The sequence below is a fragment of the Pleuronectes platessa genome, chromosome 16 (genome assembly GCF_947347685.1).
Source record: "Pleuronectes platessa chromosome 16, fPlePla1.1, whole genome shotgun sequence".
NCBI lineage: Eukaryota > Metazoa > Chordata > Actinopteri > Pleuronectiformes > Pleuronectidae > Pleuronectes > Pleuronectes platessa.
Window position 1 is genome coordinate 4,680,179 of NC_070641.1, and position 19,143 is coordinate 4,699,321.

Genomic DNA, 19,143 nt, shown 5'->3' on the forward strand with positions numbered 1-19,143 from the left:
TTTATATCAAAGAGGCTGATCGATAAGTTTGTTTCTCTCTAGGAGGAGCTTGAAGAGGTTTGAAGTGCTGCTTTTCCTGTGTCATTAACTGTTTAACAACCCCCTCCCGAATGGGTGGGGTTAGCCAAATGTATAAATACCAACCACTGTCTTCTGTCTGGGTGCATATGAGAAACTCAACTCTGTTGTATGAATCATGCTCGAGCATTAAAGTGTGACAATACTGTAAGAGAATTGTGTCTCGTTTCCTCCTTGCTAAGGTGTGATTATTATTAATTGCCACGACAGATATGAATACATGGGATGGTTCAAACTCACCCGAGCAGCTCTAACTATAAGCACTATCAAAGAGGAACGTTTATGAGAATGAGGTGATCTGTTAATATGATACATGAGCTCTGTACAATAAATTGGTCTATCGTGGAGGTTACAGGGAGCCAATGCAGAGAAACTAACAGGACAAATGTGCTTTCTGTCGACTTCGGAGAGTACTTGGATACTTGTTACATAGAGCCTGATAAAGAAATTGCAATAATCTAGAGAAAGATGGAGTTTATGGAAACATCCGGATCAAAGACAACTCTAAGATTCCAGGGCATGCCATTGAGATTATGGCTAATGTGTGTCTGTTGTGTTTGGGGCCAAGTAGTCACCTCCGTGTTATACAGTTCTTTGCCCTTATGACATGTTACAAATCCAGCTGACTTATTGCTTTAAACAGATTTCTGTGATTAATATATTTGTTGTCTGAATGATTATGCAAATGTATGTGACCCTTCTTGTTACATGAAGACGGTTATGTGTCTTCTTCAATACAAAGTGCATGCCTGGTCCACGGACAGAACCTTGTGGAACTCGTTCTCACGGCAGCTGAAGCCAGCATACACTTCTACAGGCTGTCTTTTGATTAGATAAAGTAATCTGCTTGAAATAAATCGTAATTAAAATCCATCCGTTATTTTCTTATCCGAGATCGGGTCGTGGAGGTTTATCACTCGCCCCTCTCTCTAGCAACGCATTCCATGTAATTCAGAACTCTTATTACTTATACTTAAAAATCCTCAGTGATTCATGAAACATTAAGCTTATGGATATACGGTATATTTAGGCCCCAATGAATAAATACTTTTTGGAGGTGTGATCACTTTTCCTCTAGTATCCGCCCTCGGGCAACATTCGCCTAAAACCCCACACATTAAAACAATGTATGGGCAATCACACCGCAAAAATCTTTTTTTCAGTCAGTCAATAAAAACAACAAATACAAGTACTTATTAATTTATTTACACAATTTTAAAATACACAAATACAGTGGTATTACATGTGAGGAGCAAAGGTCATAAGGTGGGAGTGGAAAGACAAAGATTTCCCAATGATCTACAGTGAAGAGATGCTTTGTGGGACATGAGCAACCATCTCCACTGCACAGTTAAAAGCAAATTGCACAGGTGGTGACGAAAATAAGAAACCGAGTAAAGCAGACTGACAAAGTAAACTATTATCCCCATTCCCCAGTAAAGTGTACTTGCATTTATCATAGCCATCATCAGTGAGACAAATAAGTTAATCTTTTTTTTTTTTTTTTGGTTTGCTTTACAAGCCCACAGGTGAAGGACATTTTTAAAAAGCTGCCTCAGCAGGAATCTAATGGAGTGAAGCATTACCAGTCCCACCATACATCGTCATCATTATGATCATCATCCCAAACCTAACAGTTGCTCATTTGGACGTGGTGGACAGAGTAGGCACATCCTATACACAACAGAACATACATGTACAAATTAGCACTACAACCACTCTCCCCTTTAACTACAGAAAATGGCCTACAATACGTTAGGACTAGTCTACCGGATCAAGAGTTTTCTACTTATAAATCTGCAGGATTCATTGGTCACGTCAGTTGGTTCACCGCTCAAAATCAAGTTTCTTCTTTACAGACAGGAGTCGACGAGAAGAGCCACGTTTAGTTCTTGTACCGTTGGGGACTCGACCGCAAACTCCTTTCTCACAACACTGAGTCCGTTGTGCTCCCAGACCTCTTCACCTCCATTTAACCTGATGTTACCACATACTAATCCACTGACTGGATCCTCAGACTGCACAGCTCTCACGTTGATGTCCTGGTCTGAGAATTCATCAGAGCTGAATCAGGGATGGTTTTAATCCCAGTCTACCGGTTAAGCCTGATTGCATCGTTTTCAGTCTTGTACCACAACTTCCAACTATTTCTCCTTTTTAAGCAAGGCAGTAACAGTTGCAGCTACTTATGTTTTGACTATTCTGGTAAAAAATTGGTAAAACGATACATTTTACAAGCTGGTGTTTTGTTGTCGTGCCCAAGAGAGCACCCAAATGATGCCAACTCACTGCGAATGCCCTGAAGCTCAATCTGGGGGACTATCTTTGAAACACTCCGGTGATTTAGCATTGCCATTTCGTAATGTTGTGGGTCTTGCAAAAACAGATTAAGAGAAGAAATAGTCAAATCGTCAAAATTGAGAGCCAAAGCTAAAATGGTTGGAGCTCCAGTAAGACTGGATCCTATTTATCTATATTATGTAACTGGTTGCTCTGTATTCTATTAGAGAGCATCACAAGACATGTTTACCTCCGCCAAGAAGGTTGTGGTTTCGCCATTGTCAGTTTGTTTTTCAGCAGGATTGAGCAGAAACTAATGAACTGACCATTTTTTTGCTTGGTCGGAACCCGTTAAGTTTTTCAGTGTCGATCATACTTTATCGTTCCGCGAAAAGACAATTAGACATTTTCGTCAAGCAGAGATCTTGAAAGGAAATTTAGAGGACTGATATCTATGAAGATGTTTCCTACGGTAAGGCTTGACAGGGTTAAGGGGACTGTTTGTCCTTGGCGGAGGTATGTGCTCTACCGAGTTAAATTCCAGTATAAAATTGTTTTCACTGGCTGAGTAGTTATCCTGAACGAGTGTGCCTTTAAATTTGTCAGTTGTTGAGGACAAGTCTTTTTCTTAAGTTCTTGTAGTTGAGTTGTGCACTGTGAAACCATGTCATAAAAGATTGTATAATGGCACATACTCAATATGAAAGTACTTCGAACAGGATAAGGCTAGAAGTAATGAATGCGGAAATCGGCCGATTCTGGGCAAACTTACTGAAGTGCAGTTTATCGCGTCTTATCGGATTCTCCAAAACAATCATGCAAATTGATTACAAATGTTATGCTCTGTCCTACTTTTGTAAAGCTGTAAATTGCAGCAAGTATTGTTACATTGGAAAAGACAATATTTTTTATACATATATGTATGCGTGTGTGTATATATATATATATATATATATATATATATGAAACACACATACATACACACATACCCCGTTGAGCTTGTATAACCCTAAGACAGAACCACACAAACACACAAAAATCACGTCACTATGCACAAAAACGACATCTCATCCATTCAGCGTGGACAGATCGACATCCCGACTATTACACTGTTCCATTCACAGCTTTGCCAAGCAGCACGCTGCAGTCACAACCTGAAGACTGAAAGAAAATGTGCTGCATGTGTTCAGATTTAGTACAACATCCTGGTTCCAACGCACCTGAGGACAAAACCACTCATACGCTAGGATCAGATTGGAAAATAGAACATTAACGGGAGCTTTTTTCCCCATTTAAAAAACAGTGGGGGTTAATCTACCTTAAAATTTAAACCTCAAAACACCTAAAAAATGAAAAGTAAATGTTAACTTGTGGTATTTAAAGAGTCTGTCAGAGCACAAAAGAGAGCGTAGGCACTGTGCTTCAACACTGCCACGATGGATCATGCACCTTCTGGATCTTGGATTCAAAAAAGTCCCACAAACTATTTCCAATAAGTAAGAAACTCGCCTTTCTCCATTTTCAAACCCTTGTAAAGTCTGACCAGTGGAGCTGGGGTGAGAGGAAGTTTAATGATAAAGAATAAAAATGATGTAAAACCAAAGTTAAAAAAAGAAAAAACAAACAAACATGATGCCAGAGAAAAGTGAATTGATGGCTTCATCAACAATGAGGGCAAGGAGGGGGAGTGTCTCCACGTCTTCCATAGGAGAGGAAGAAGGGAGGCTGCGGCTGTTATTTTGCCAAGGTTGTTAAGGCAACCAAACTGTTCTCCACCCGCCAATCTCTCTATCACACACACAAACACACTCCTGGTGGTGCGACTCTTCCTCCGTCAAGTGAACAAGAGTGAAGCCAGACTCTTGTGCATTGGTTGGTAGTCCCCCGCGTCATTCAAGAGTCCAGTGTATGTGTAAGTGTGTGAGTGTGTAAGTGTGTCAATGTGTGAGTGTGTGAGTGTGCTGCATGTTGAGGCCTCCATGGTACATGGGTGGATGGTCGGGCTTCACCGTGGAGCTGCAGACTGGAGGCCGCTGGGCGTGACCCGGGACAGAGCCTGAGACGACAGATGGAAAATGTTGCCTTAGTTATGATGATGGAATCTAATGTCATAAAAACTCTATGTGGCACAAGAAACAGTTCAACCCCCAGCACTCTTAATGTTGGTGCGTTAGATGTGAAGCTCCAGCCCCGAAACGGGTAGAAAAAGGAATATTTCTTAAAATGTTAAACTAAACCTTTAACAATTAATAAACTCTTTGGGGCTTTTATATTTATATATACACACTGTCACGTCATGATATCAACTGATTGTTTCCAATGAAAAACAGAGGGAATACGTAAAGACTACATCATGTAGTATTCCTCTCAGGTGAGGAAATAAAGTGTAACCATGGGGACGAGGAGGTATATTTATGTTTTTTAATATATTGAGAGGGCCTGTTATGCAGGGGTGTTGAGTAAGACAGATATCATTATGTTCAGAGTGCTACAGTCTGGAAGCTTTACTGACAATTATCACATTAAAATAATTATAAAGAAATGGGCTCAATGAGTAAAAGTATAATACCAATGTGTTTTTTTTAATTCCTGCAAAGAATCATTCATTGTTTATAGATTTATTTGAACAATATCCTACTGGAAACTGAGCCCTGTGGATTTTAAAAACACTTTAACATGCTTTCAACACCATAAATGAAATTTGCCTGCTGGACTTTGGTCATATTTGAACAGTGATTGCTAACATCAGAGTTAAGTCACACAGAATGTTCGTTGTTTATTTTCTGTGATATCTGTGAATTGACATTGCAATGAAAATAATGTATTGCTTAATACCAGACATTTTCTGGGTTAATATGTACACACGCATGATTTTAACAGTCCTGCATATTAACACATGCAAATGATCTAAATAATTCAGCAGGGCTTTTTATTATTAAGGAGCCATGCTGTAATAAACAGCATGCAGCAGCAGAGATTATACAGACAAAAGAAAAGATGACTTTAGTTCAGCAAGGACCCAAAACAGATCAACTCGTTAACAGGCTTTTTTGTCTAAACTGTCACATACACCTGAATTTCTGATCATAATTGTGATGGGAAAAAACTTTTAATGACTAATGTTAATTATGACATAATCTCAGCACCTGCTTTTCAATTTTTCCTAATGACTGGTTGTTCCCCTTTCAACCACTTGGAGGAGTAGTCAGTCTACAAGAACGCATCACAAAGACAGGCACTGGCATGCAATGCTTTGTGTTTCTCCTTTATTATAACATTACAAAAAAATATGAGAGACTAATGATGTTAGATAGGGAACTGATTAATGGCCCTCTAAGAAAATGTCTCTGACCAAGAGGCTGCAAGATAAAAAACTAATGAAACAGCAGAGTGCTGCTGGGGTGTTCTGTTCATCGTCCAGATCCACACTACCAGTGTGATGGTAGGAGCTGAACTTGAACTCTTCTGTCCATCTCTCTTATGTTCTTCTGATGTTGCAAAACTGATGTTTGGCTGCTTCACATTGGTGATTCATTTACGATTGCAAAATGAATTAAGAAAAGGGAACAAACATTTTGTACAAGTGAAGTTATCCTAAACACTGTGTAGACACTGTATGTTCCCTTCTATATATGGTTCCTCCTTTTTGCATGAGTCCATATTTGGCACAGAATATTTCACATTCCTGCTGAGGAGTATGTAGCTTGATTTGTCAGAACTAGTATAGATTTAAAAAAGTTATTTTCTGGATGCGTGTATGTGTGTGCGCACATGTGCCTGTGTATTCATTACCTGTGAGGTGGACATACGGGATGTGTCCTGGCGCCCCGTCAAGTCTGAGGAAGAGATGTTGACAGGCGCTCCGCGATGAAGACGCATGCTCACTTTCCTCTCTTTCTCCAAACCTGAGAGACAGAGTGGTCTGATTATTATGATCAGGGGAGGGGAAAGCCTCGAGTGCGGTGGCTTAGTGACTGTGCATTAATTCCTTTAAATAAACTCAATCAGAAATTAAAGAAAAGAGAGGGGTAGCTGAAAGTGAAGTTGCACAAACAGATGAGAAATAAAGAGACACTTGACTTGAAGTGTAAGTGCTGCTTAAGAATACAGAGCTCCAATCAGATAAAGAAACTAATCATAAATAACTTGTGTCTGGAAGCACTGACCTGTGTGTGAGGTAGGGTTCAGCGGGGAGGGGGCTGCGACGTCCTGAGTTGCCCTGGCTCTTCCTGAGGCTGATGCCATGCCCCTGGCTCCAGGGTTCCTACTATGCCTCAGCCTCTCTTCCCGCTCTCGACGCTCCCTCTCTGCATCCTCCACAGCCCTGTTTGCCCCCTGACACATCAGAACACAGAGTTATAAGTCTGAGACAGGGTCACTCTAACACCCAACACACATCTGGGGCCTGCTCCCAATGAGCCAATGTTTTGCTTTACAGCAGCCTTCTGACAAAGTCAAGTCAGGTATTTCTTTTTTTGTAAACATTAGCAGGAATGCTGTTGTTCTAGCTCCATCTAGATCACATGACAAACAATCAATTGCGAACCATCTACAAATAAAAACCATGCAGTGACTTAAAGGGATAGTTCCCCGAAATGTTTTAATTCACTCATTATCTACTCGTCACTATGCAGCTGGTGAGTAGATAATGAGGGAATTTTCCTTTTTCAGTGACCCTTTAAGTCAGAGAGTGAAAGAAATCACATCAATGTGTTAACAACTTACAAATTTGAGCATGTTCCAGTCGAAGACGTAGTCGTAAGAGAAGCCCTGGCGGTGGAAGAGGTTCCTGAAGAGCTGGCGGAGATACGAGTAGTCTGGTTTGTCGTCAAACCGCAGTGAACGGCAGAAGTTCAAGTAGGTGGCAAACTCGGCTGCGGAGACAAAGAGGACGACATCGTTCAAAAACAGACAACACTCCACACGGACTCCCTGATCCAAAAGCAGTACTTAGTCTGAAGCTCTAAAAAATGAAGGGGCACTATCAGAAAAATTCCTATTGAAACTCATGAAAGGTACGAAGAAGGGTCAAACATACATGGGTAGCCTTTGCAGAGGACCTCAATGGGTGTGGACATTTTCTTCTCACTGATGCGTTCATACTTCTGCCTCTTGGTGGCTGCTTTGAGACCTTGCCAGGGCAGAGAGCCCAGGTTGAAGTACATCAGGACGTATCCCAGGGACTCCAAGTCGTCCCGTCTGGACTGTTCTGTAGACAGATGGAGAGAGACAAGGGAGAATCACATCATGGTTTCAAAGAGTGATTTAGCCAATCATGGCAGAAGTCAGCAGATGTCTCACCAATGCCCAGATGGGTGTTTATAGAGGCGTAGCGGGCTGTGCCGGTCAGGTTCTTGTTCTCGCGGTATGGGATGTGCTGGTGCGTGCGGGCATCACGGTATTTCTTGGCCAGGCCGAAGTCGATTATGTAGACCAGGTTGCCCTTCTTACCGAGCCCCATCAGAAAGTTGTCTGGCTTCACATCTCTGTGAATGAAGTTCTTGGAGTGGATGTATTCGATGCGGCTGATCTAGAGGACACGATTTGATGTCAGGGTTAACAGAGTTCTGATGTGAAATACATTTGAACTGAAAAAAACTTGAGACTTTGGACCATGTTTGGCCAATCCAGAGCTGCGTGGTGGATTTGCAGTAAGGCTGTCAGCTCGAATGGATTTGACATAATTTGACAATCTAATATTGTCAAGTTGCCAATACCAGCATAGCTCAACCAGGCCTCTTAGAGTTTTGCTGTCCTGGTAATCGCCGGATGTGCGATACTTTGATAAATTTGGTCTTTTGTATGATGAATAATACCCAAATTCCCATATTGTACAATACTTTCATCTTTTTGTGATGTGTCAGGAGGTATAATCAGTGTAGTAAAATATTGATCCTACATCAATGTTTGGCGATGTACCTGAATACGGATCGTGCCTGTTTTTTACACATCTCTCCTCATGTGACTTATTCCACGCCTATACCCGTTGATCTATTGTTTGATATGCATTTTAGGAAATTATTATTTATAAAAAATCATTTGTTTGCTTATCGTTTCAATTTTTAAGCCTCTAGTACAATACTTTAACATCTGCAACGCTGCTTGTCCCATGTATCATGTTGCAAGGACGTGAGAAATTCCTGTAGAATGTTACAGAAGATGAGGACTATTGTCTGAGTGAGACGAGCCTCCACATTAACCAACACATCAGGAAACCCTCTTGCCGTCTTCTCCTCTCGGGTACTCACCATCTGGTCGGCCAGCAGTAGGACTGTCTTGAGGCTGAACTTGCGGGAGCAGAAGTTGAACAGATCCTCCAGACTGGGCCCCAGCAGCTCCATTACCATCACATTGTAGTCACCCTCAGCCCCACACCACTTTATCGTTGGAATACCCACTGGAGGACAAGACGGAGCAGAAAAACAGAAAGTGGTTACATTTGGTTCATCTTTATTAAGTCCTCTGTTTAAGTTAACAAAACACATTCAGTTTTAAAAAATTTGTAGTAATCAGAAATTGGGACTTCTTGATTTCAAGTAAATACTTCTTCCTGCGTGTCTGCAGAAGCTGGACGACACCAGCAGTCTCCGCAGGTGGCAAAGGAAAACAGAAGATCCAAACTGTCATTACAAGTGTCCTGATTAACATGTAACAATTCTTTGGTCTTCAAACGAAAATAGCCGTACCCAGAGGTGAAGCTAAATCAGAACCTTCCAAACACAAATGATGCAGGTTTCCTCTCCGTCATCCACAGTGTCACTCAACTGTAATAACTTAGTTAATCTCATTTAGATTAAGGCGAAATGTGGCACGTCTTTTTATCTGGGTTGGTATTTGTTAACTTGTATGACACAGTTTTAAGAGTAGTTCTTATACTTACTAGTCACAACCTTGTTGGTGAAAGGCAGGAGTTTGTTAAAAGCTTTTATAAAAATGGCCCAAGGTTTTTATACAATTATTTATTCAATGCTGAGAGCAGTGACTGCTAAACTACAATTATGTTTGCCCACAATGCTCTCGAGAGGAAAGTGTATGAGAATCTTTAAAGATTTTATTACAAAATAGAATGTAAAATAGCAAATCAAAAGTATAAGAAAAAGATTCTTGAATAAATTAATAGTCAGAGGTCAGGTAATATTATTCAAACCACCTGATTCAGCAGAAAGTCTAACAGAGTTTTGTCATATCTCACAGTGAAAAAAATTATAACGTGGCATGTTATATTGGTCAATTCAATCTTCTGCAAACCACGCTTAAGATAAGGCTGTGACACACGCACACACACACACACACACTTGTTGAGGCAGAGGCCAGCTGGTTTAGTAGTAGCTGGTAATTATCAGACGCTGCCAAGACGAAGAGGGCATATGCCATTTCCTTCTACAGGCAGACAGCAACAAAATGCTGCTGCTCAGCACCTACCACTGCACTACACACAGTGCACCAGCTATTTATATACATATGAACCAAAATACATCCATCTGTCTGGGTCAGCCACCATCTCGATCCTCCCATGCTGGAACAAAAATACAGTTGCATGCGTGTGCACAGTAGTCCTTACAAAGAGAAACCACCTCTTCTACATCTACATGCTCTGGGGAGTGTTAAAGTCCACAAAACACTTTAGGAGTTTCAGGGGTAATGAGTGTTTAGTCCAGGCCACCTCGTCTTCAAAAGTAACAAAAAAAGGAAAAAAGATAAAATGCCTCCATGCTGCTCATGTGGATTCATCCAAGTGTCCGCAAGCCCCAGCATTCATACTTGACCCGAAACCTGCAAGTTTAAACGGCGTATTACGCCTAAATGCCCACTATCGGAAGTAGCCATGCTAGAGGATGTAGCCACAGTGTGACCAAGGGCCATTGAATGCACCTCATAGGAAGATATCAGAGGACATTAAGCTAAAAACAGTGTGTAAACTATGCTGTTTCAAGTCAAATATGAATGTTTTCTTTACGTATGAAGAAGCGGGTACAATTGGCTTAAATTCTATTGGATTCGGCTGCAACACTGTTTACCCCAGAGAGTCCAGAAGTGTTTTGTGGACTCAAACACTTCACCCACCCTCCATCACCATAGTGGTGAGTAGATAATGAGGGAATTTAATTTTTTCCGTGAACTAACCCTTTAAAGATAAAAGAACTGTAATGGGACAAAGAATACATGAAACCTCTAAGGAGATCTTCTGCCTATTGCATTCCATCTTCAATTTGTCAAAAGTTGACTAAACCTTGACTGAGGCTAAATTCATGTGAATACATTGTGGTCCTACTTCAGAATTTTCTTAAACAAAGACTACAGTAAATGCTGCTCAGTTTGAGAACTGCAGGGTTAAGTTTACGTCTGGAAGGGTAGAAACAAACTTTTGAAAGCAATGATGCAGACAAACATGCTTGCATCCTGATTGAGTATTTTCAATCACAATCCATTACTTTATATTATATCATGTGACCCTTTTCTGAAAGCAAACACACAGACAAATGGAATCAGCCTCAGCAGTCGTGAATGCAACACAGATAACAAATAAGTGTTGCTGACCTTGTTTACCTTGCTAGCTGTTGAGCCAGTAACATTCATCATTTTATAATTATACGTGCAGGTGAGTCATTAAGAGAGCAATCTGTAAAAATGCCTCTGGGCACAAAAACCTTCATCATAGCAAGTCTATCTGAGGCCTTCATATTGACTGAGATTATTTCTAAAACGGTACTTAAAATGACTCGGTTTTCATTCTTAAATAAAAACATAGTAGTGTAGCCTGGGGGGGTTGTGAGGGTTGATCGTTTTGATTGGCCAGGGAGTCACTTTCTGGAACATGCATGCAGCATACGCATGTGCAACCAAGAAACTAAAATCACAGAAACCAAAGTGGATAACAGTTTACAAGATCTCATGTTTCAGTTTATTATGAAACAGTAGAGGGACAAACTAGGGAAACCCAAGTGTGTACATGCACTTAGCCTCAACAAATAGTGGCATTTGGGTTATTAACTGTTTTTACATTATAAATAAGCTGTGTTCTGCATGTCCCCATTTCATATAGATGTCATGCTCACTCTATCACACCACATCTCCTGTTGCAGTTTTCCCCGAGGTTCTACACTGACCTCATACAGGGCGTTGCTGGAATTCAAACGATTTCGGTGGAAAAAACAAAGAAGATCTTGTAGCGATAGAGAACTCTAAATACCTCAATATGTTCAGTGGCAACAAACATCTATAGTTTTCTAATGATTAACAATGACGGATGGATGTTGGCTTACGTTTTACACTGCTTGTGAGGAAGTGTGGAGTTCTTAGTTCATACAAACAACGTGGCAGGATGTGTTGTGTAGATTGAGTGTTACAGTATAAATTACCTCCACCCTGCATCATCTTGTAGATCTTGCTCTCTATGTGGAGCTGTGGGTGTTTGGTCTTCACACATTCCAGTTTGATGGCGACCTCCTCCCCAACTGAGATGTCAGTACCTAGACAAAGACACAGACAGGCATATTTAGTCTTTATTATATTTATCATTGCATATAATAATCGAATGTAGGTATGTAACATATTCCGAACAGCAGCATGGGAAAGCCAGGGGAGCACTGTAGTAGGTCAGTAATTTGATAAATGTTAAGACATTTAAAATTTGACTTTGTCAACACTTTGTATTAGGCTGCCTCTCACAGAAATAAACACATACAAATCACTTGGGTGGGGATTGAAGTGGTGAAGGGTGCACAGGCATATATGGTGGTTAACACAGCACAACCAGCCAAAATGAAAGAGGATATCAACAATGTGCACTATATGTAACGCGCTCTTCTTTCATGTATCGACTTGCATGTGCAGCCCAAATTCCTCACAGCTGTCATTACAATTTCATCCAACTCCGACAAGGGGATTTGGTGAATTGTCTGTCTGAGTCGACTTCTTGCTGCTGCTCCATGTGATCAGGCAAATCCCTGCTTCAACTGATTCCTTCCAAAATATGGTTATGGGGTCCAGTTACCTCCACACACACACAGCAACTGGACACGAGGTTACGTAATTGCATTACACGCACACTAGCATAAACGCACACTCAGAGCAGCTGTTTATCATGTAGGCTAACAGCAGCACCAATGGAGCATCATTGATTTCTCTGTATGATGTAATCTAGGTGGGCTAAGCTGCACTGATCAGGGCGGGGCATGAAATCAGGACCATGACCCCAACTAACTGATCAGTGTTCCAGCTTCAGCTATCGAGCTCTGTACACAGGCACAAAATGCACACAAGTTTTTGTAGATCAACTGAAAATCTCATTGAAAATGTTCTGCAATTATTTATTCATCACATTAAGATTGCTGCTCACACTTGTACATTTGTTGACCTATTCTGTTTGATATACAAGCAATGGTCAGTACATGGAGTAAACATATTAAGGCTGACAGAGTCCTGATCTGATACCAGTGCTTGTATAATGTTTTTTAACAGTGGTATGCTACTAACCCTGTATGGTAGTGAAGAGTGATATCATCTTTTTATGGTCTGGCTCTTGTTAAACCCTTTGAAAGACATTCCCAGAGTGAATGCCATAGAACTACTGCTATTATATAGTTTGACATTAACCGAATAACCGTTGGTGTTTTTTGGTAAAACAGTGTGTACATTTTTTTTCGTGAGTGCAGCTGCTGGCAAAACATGTTAGGACACATCCCTCAACACAGGTTCAACATGAAGAAATAATAATGAAACAATACGAGCACAAAATGAAGTCTCTAATTAAAGTAATTCTGAAATGTCACTAGGAGATTCACATCACAGATTTGGGCAGCCTGTCAAGACGGAGGCTGTGATGTAAAACAAGTAGGACCAGGCACAGAATGACAACAATCCCCTTTCCAAATACTGTAACAGCATACTGAGAGAGGTATGAGCCAGCAGATGCAACATATTATTTACTTTGTTTGTGTTGAACCTGAACTGCAAGACCTACGGTTCAGGGAGTATTTCTGAAATGTTACCTAATCAGTTTTCCTTAATTAGGTCTGGCTTATGTCCATAAAATTGAAATCTGGACATGTTTCAGAGTTTGCCTTTCTCATATGAAGAACGTAGCAGAAGATTGTCCGCACATCGGTCATCTTCCTATCCGTGTATGGCTCCTCCATTTCATCCTCAGGCATTTGTAAATTATAATTTTTTTTTGCATAGGTTGGATGTTAATAACATCCGCCCAATCACTTGCAGAGACGTTTCCAGTATTTTCCTGATGTATTATCAGTTAAACATATTCTGGACATTTTAGTCTGGGGCTGGTAGGGAAAGTTCTGGAAAACGTGCAGAATAGCTGACTCAAACATTTGCATTCTTACATACAGCCCCTCCAGAAAATTTCAAGGAATTGTCTGGACTTGTCTGGAGAGCATGTCTGAAAGCATCATAACTGTGAGAAGATAAGAAAAACTACTGAAACAAACCCTGGGAATCGGTTGGATGAGATGACGTCGACATAACCACACAATAACTTCACACAACATCAAGCCACAAAGCTCCACAAGTAGAATAAGTGAAAGGCAGCACAAAGATGCCTCATGAAAACTGAGTCACCAGCAGTATAAGTTTGAGCATGTCTTAAGTCAATGTTATTTTAACAGCCCCTGAACAACTTCACTGTAAGCCTTATTTGCAAAATTGGACCCATCCCTGTTAGCATACACTGCTGCAAGCGTTTCAGTTTACTGAGATACAGTTCACACTGCAACTGTTAAAACAAATTCACTTTTTGTTCAGCACACTCTGAGCTTTAACATATTTAGTTTGAAACCAAATGATTAGACATTAAAGGGTATCTGCTCTTTCTATACCGACGTTAATCTACTCATTGCACTGTGGAAAACAGAGAGTCAGGTTAAAGCCATTGTCGTTGGCTCTGCCAGTGCTGTTGAAATGGTATGACATGTATGAGAAGCACGGTTAGGATTCAATTAAAAATTGTTTACACAAATAACTGAAGAGTCTGCAGTGATAAATAGTGATGCTTTGTTATTTCTTAGTTGTTTTTTTTTTACCAAATATAGTGTATGTAACCAAAGCAAATACAATATGTTAATTGGTGAACTATAAACGGTACTGGAATATGGATTTGTTATCTTCGATTGGACGGAATCAGAGAAAATGCTTCCAGCTGTTTCCAGTAGGGATGGGCATAATTAATCGACGATCGATTAATTGATCATTAAGAATTTCGTCGATGAAATAATTTTTTCATCGAGAAATTCGCTAATTACACATTTGACCACGGGGGGCAGTGTTTGAAAAAAACGGCACAGTCCTACTCAGTTACCTGCGACTGGCTGCGAGGTACCGTGTAGTTCCATTTCCAAGTAAACATGAAGAGGTCACGGCGAAGTGTTGCATGGGACCATTTTGAGTTAAAAAATGACTTGGTTCACTGCCAATACTGCGAAGCTATCCCAGAGGCTGGGGGAGACAAGGAGCCTGCGTTGTCTGACACGGACGAGGGGAGCGCAAACACCGGAGCCGCGGCCAGGCTAGCCAAGTTAGCACGGAGCTACCTGTGTATCACGGCGACGTCAGTCCCCTCAGAGCGGGTTTTTTTGTCGGCTGGACTGACGGTCACCAGGCTGCGTTAGCGTCTGACCCCGGGGCATGTTAACATGCTCATCTTTCTCAACAAAAATCAGTAGGCTGGTGCTGAAGTTGTATGTGAGTTACTGGTTATTTTTATGAAGCCTTCTCGACTCGGTACCTTGTTTGATAGTTTTGAGTTACATTTGGCAAAACCTGTCAGACCTAAGTATTATATATTTGTAGTTGTTGTTGTTTAACATTATGTTTTTTTTATATTATTATCATTTTATTTTGGAGAAAAATAAACGAGGGTCAGTTGTGTTTAGTAGCACCGGCTTCTAGCTGTCGGCTCCGCTGCTTAAGATTACGGCAGCGCATATTTTGTTCATCTTGTAATAAAGATCTCAATGAGGAAACACGCTTTTTTTCTCCACTGCTTTTTAATGTAGCTTATAAATAGTGAATTTTTTTACTTGAAAATATTAATGATTAATCGAAAATGTCATTAACTCTCCCGACGATCGACGAAGACAATTTAATTGAACGCCCATCCCTAGTTTCCAGTATTTAGGCTAGGCTGACAAGAGCTGATAGTTGGTTAATTATTCAATAAACCAAAAACAGATTTTTCAAACAAACCTGTTAAACATTTGATGGTTCTAAGTTCTCAAGTGTCAATCTGTTCTTGCTTGTCTCAAATTGGATTCCCAGGTTGGAAGGTTGTTGGGACAGAAAAGGGAGAAAATGGCACGAACATGTTAACCGTTTGTGTTTCATAGATCAAAAAAAGATCACTGGATTAGAAAATAATGAAATTAATTGTTAGATGCAGCTCTAAAGCTAAACAGCTGTAAGATTGAGATATATATAAAACATAGTAGTGGAAACTATCAAAATTCATAGCATACAAAATTTGCCAAAAACATGCAATGCCACAAGAGGGAAGGTAAGTGGGATGCATTGGTTTTACTCAAGTGTTGGGAATAATCCAGTTTAGGGGGTTTGGACAGAGAAACACCAGCGTTCGGATTTCTGCAACTTGTTTTAACATCACCCTCTAGATCAGACCAGATGAAGCAACAGACGACTGAACAGCAGAGTTTTGAGGAAACACATCCTGACTCAACCACGTGACTAACTGCTTACGCACACTAGAGCGCTACTTAGTCGTTAGGGTCTTGTAAAAACCTTTGAGATTACTAGCTATTCTACCAGTTTGGTTTATTTGAAGGGCCCAATATGAACCCTGTCACAGCACATAGAGTACACAGATTCATTCAAAGAGCTGAGCTCATCTCCCTGCCTGCCAATAACACACCACCACTCTCACCAATACAAGCACAACCTGCCACTAAGCCAGCCCGATACACCAAGCTGCTCACACGTCACTGTTATTAGCGTGTTCACACACACACTGCGTGGGATATATACGTGTTCTGTGAAACCGAACATTTACCAGAGAGTGACAGATCATATACATCCAGTGTCAAACTTTCATTTTCTTTGGACGTTCGCTTTGTCATATCTTCCCTGAGATTGACCTTTGTTATAATTATATATCTTGCATACTAAGTGTAAAAAAAAGATGTACTCTGAGCACATTGTACTGTGACCCAAGCACAGGATGGGTCAGGCACTTCGATTTGAAAGAACCACGCTCTGTTCTGGCTTGTTTACAACGTTGCGTAACCTTGGTCCCAGCCGCTTGGAGGGGAGAGGACACAGAGTAAAGAGAAAACACAAAGTGATTATGTAAGCAGCTGGCAGCTCTCCCCGTCAATCCAAACAACAGGTCATGTGGAAGACAGACTGGATCCAACTAATGCTTTAATCAACTTTCCCTCTGCTCGTGTTTTGAAAAGAAACAATAGTTTATCATGTTACCCAGAGGAGTTTCTGATCAATTGGTACAACTTCATGCTTGTATTGCTCATATAAACACATCCAATATATAGATGTGGGTAGGAACCTAACTAACCTAATTTCTTTAAAATGCAAAAAAACAGACAAACTCACAAAAAACTGACAAACTAGCAACCCTGGAATAAAGTATAAAGTTGATCCTCAACAGACACCAGGAAGCCAAAGTTCTTAACTGCCCAAACACTTCCTCCCATGTAGGGGGAACTGAAGTTTGATCTTGCAAAGTAATGCAAATCCAAGTGTTACTGTATAAACTAAAAATCCAAGTGTTCGGAATTCTAACCGCCAATGTTTTACATTTTGCTGAACAAAATAAGGTGGTCGACCCCTCAATGCTAACAACCATATATTTCCAGATATAAAATATAAACAAACATCTATATTTCATTTTTGTATTATATTTAAGTCAGTGTCAAAAGCCAGAGCCGGGTATTGCCCTCTACAGGTTAATTAGATGTCAGTGATGAAGTGTTCAGTGCACAGCCTGTAAAAGCTCTTCATTTATTAACAATGTCCCTACTCTCCTGTTGTTCAGATGACCAAAGCTTAAGCTCAGAAATGTGATCAGCTGTTCTCAACCACTGTTACCAGGAGCTGTGGACCTCAAATATGATGACCCCATAGGATGCATTGAATAAAAGGTGGCAGGGCTCAGTCAGGTAAATGTGCATGTTCTGATTAGATCACTTCTGATTGTTATTTTTACAGCCACATTTTCACCTTAAAATGCAGAGCTCAGTTAACATGCACTTCTCCTGATAATCCGTGTCCAACATCGGTACAAACTCATACTGAGGGCCTCAGTAAGAGTCGGCACATCCAATCAGTCATTACATATACCACAGATTGAATAGGGGACAGCCGTAGGCCCTTTGTAGATAAAAACGAATTTATGAGCAGGCACTGAAAAAGGAGCCAGAGAGCTTCATTTGTTCAAACTTAATTGGAAAAGGACCCAAAGCGAGCCCAGTGGACATTCTCATTTGTTTAAAACCATATTAGTTTTAGAGGAAACTCTCAAAAGGTCGACATTAATCTGTGGGAACTTCCTGAAACCTCTCGATGAAATACTCCTTTATGTGAACTGTCCTACTCGAAGCAGAAGATCGGGAAGTCAAGCGGCCTGTTGTATTCAGAGATCAGCTTGAGCAGCTCCATGTTATTTTAGACTCGAGCAGTAAATAGCAAAGCCTGTGTCCTGCTCGGATCTTCTGTTTCTGGACTGCTGCTGCCTGACGGTGATTAAAGGCAGAGAGAGACGAGAGACTCATATTAGCTAGTTAATAGCTGATAAAGGGATTAGCTCCACAGCAGCCGTCAGCTCCCATACAGGTCGTTACCAACGCTTCCTTTGGACACTTGTTATGACGGACACAGAGTAGAGTAGAGCACAATGGACAAAGACACCGCTTATTGTTATTTAAAACAGCAGACTTTTCGTTACAGCTAGATGCTAACTTGGTAGCTTAGCATCAAACAGCTGATCGACCAGCAGCGTCTTTTGGGAGAAACCAGGGAAACAAGGAAACGGTCAGAGCTCCGAGCTGCTGCTGGAAAATGACACAAACAGCAACAGGACGTCAGGTGTGTTTGGACAACGACTCACCCAGGTATATGTCTCCGAATGACCCGCTTCCGATTTTCCTGCCCAGTCTGTATCGGTTTCCTACTCTCAACTCCATGGTGGGGCCAGCTGTGGTCGGCTAGCAAGCTCACTCGCTAGCTCGAAAGGTGAAAAGGAAATGTTGAGGTTGAACGCCCCGGTGTCTAAAAGCAGAACAGGCCGAACCGAGCGGCTCCTCGACAGATCCGCTGTCTTCTCTGTGTTGTCTCCGGGTAGGCTCCGCTCCCGCAGTCTTTCGCCACTTGTTTTAAAATGCTGCGAAAGTCATCTGGCGGTAATACGGGGCTTGTTGGAAAGGTCGAGATGTGAACTTGATGCTCCCGGTGGTTTGGACACGATGGGACGTTAAATGTCCGCGGATGAAGACGGATTTTGAGGCGCTACGGTTCAGGGCTGGGCTCGAACGGTCTCCCTTTTGATGCTGTCTCTTCTCCCTGTCAGCGTCCTGATCATCCGCCGTCTGCGTCAACGTCACTTCCGTGCTGCGTGACGCCGGTGCAAAAGAGCGTTTTACCGTAGAGCTGCCGACAGACACCGGCGTCAGTAACAGCACAGTGTTTCCAAGAAAGAGAACTTTGACTGTATCTACCCACCTACTACCTACCTACATACTTAGTTCAAAAGCTGAACGCACATTTTGTATATATTTCATATTTTCATTTTAGTTAAATTATATT

The 19,143-nt window shown here is 41.1% G+C and overlaps 1 protein-coding gene across 1 annotated transcript; it reads right to left on the reverse strand.

Moving 5' to 3' along the window:
• Positions 1–1,262: 1,262 nt before the first annotated feature.
• Positions 1,263–18,950, reverse strand: csnk1da (casein kinase 1, delta a). The gene is made up of 9 exons (XM_053442644.1): positions 18,449–18,950; positions 11,718–11,828; positions 8,607–8,755; positions 7,660–7,888; positions 7,397–7,567; positions 7,084–7,232; positions 6,525–6,693; positions 6,151–6,263; positions 1,263–4,414 (listed from the first exon to the last, which is right to left on the reverse strand). Exons 1-9 carry the CDS (start codon positions 18,522–18,524, stop codon positions 4,364–4,366), a joined length of 1,218 nt encoding a protein of 405 aa, XP_053298619.1. The 5' UTR covers positions 18,525–18,950; the 3' UTR covers positions 1,263–4,363.
• Between the last annotated feature and the right edge of the window lie 193 nt (positions 18,951–19,143).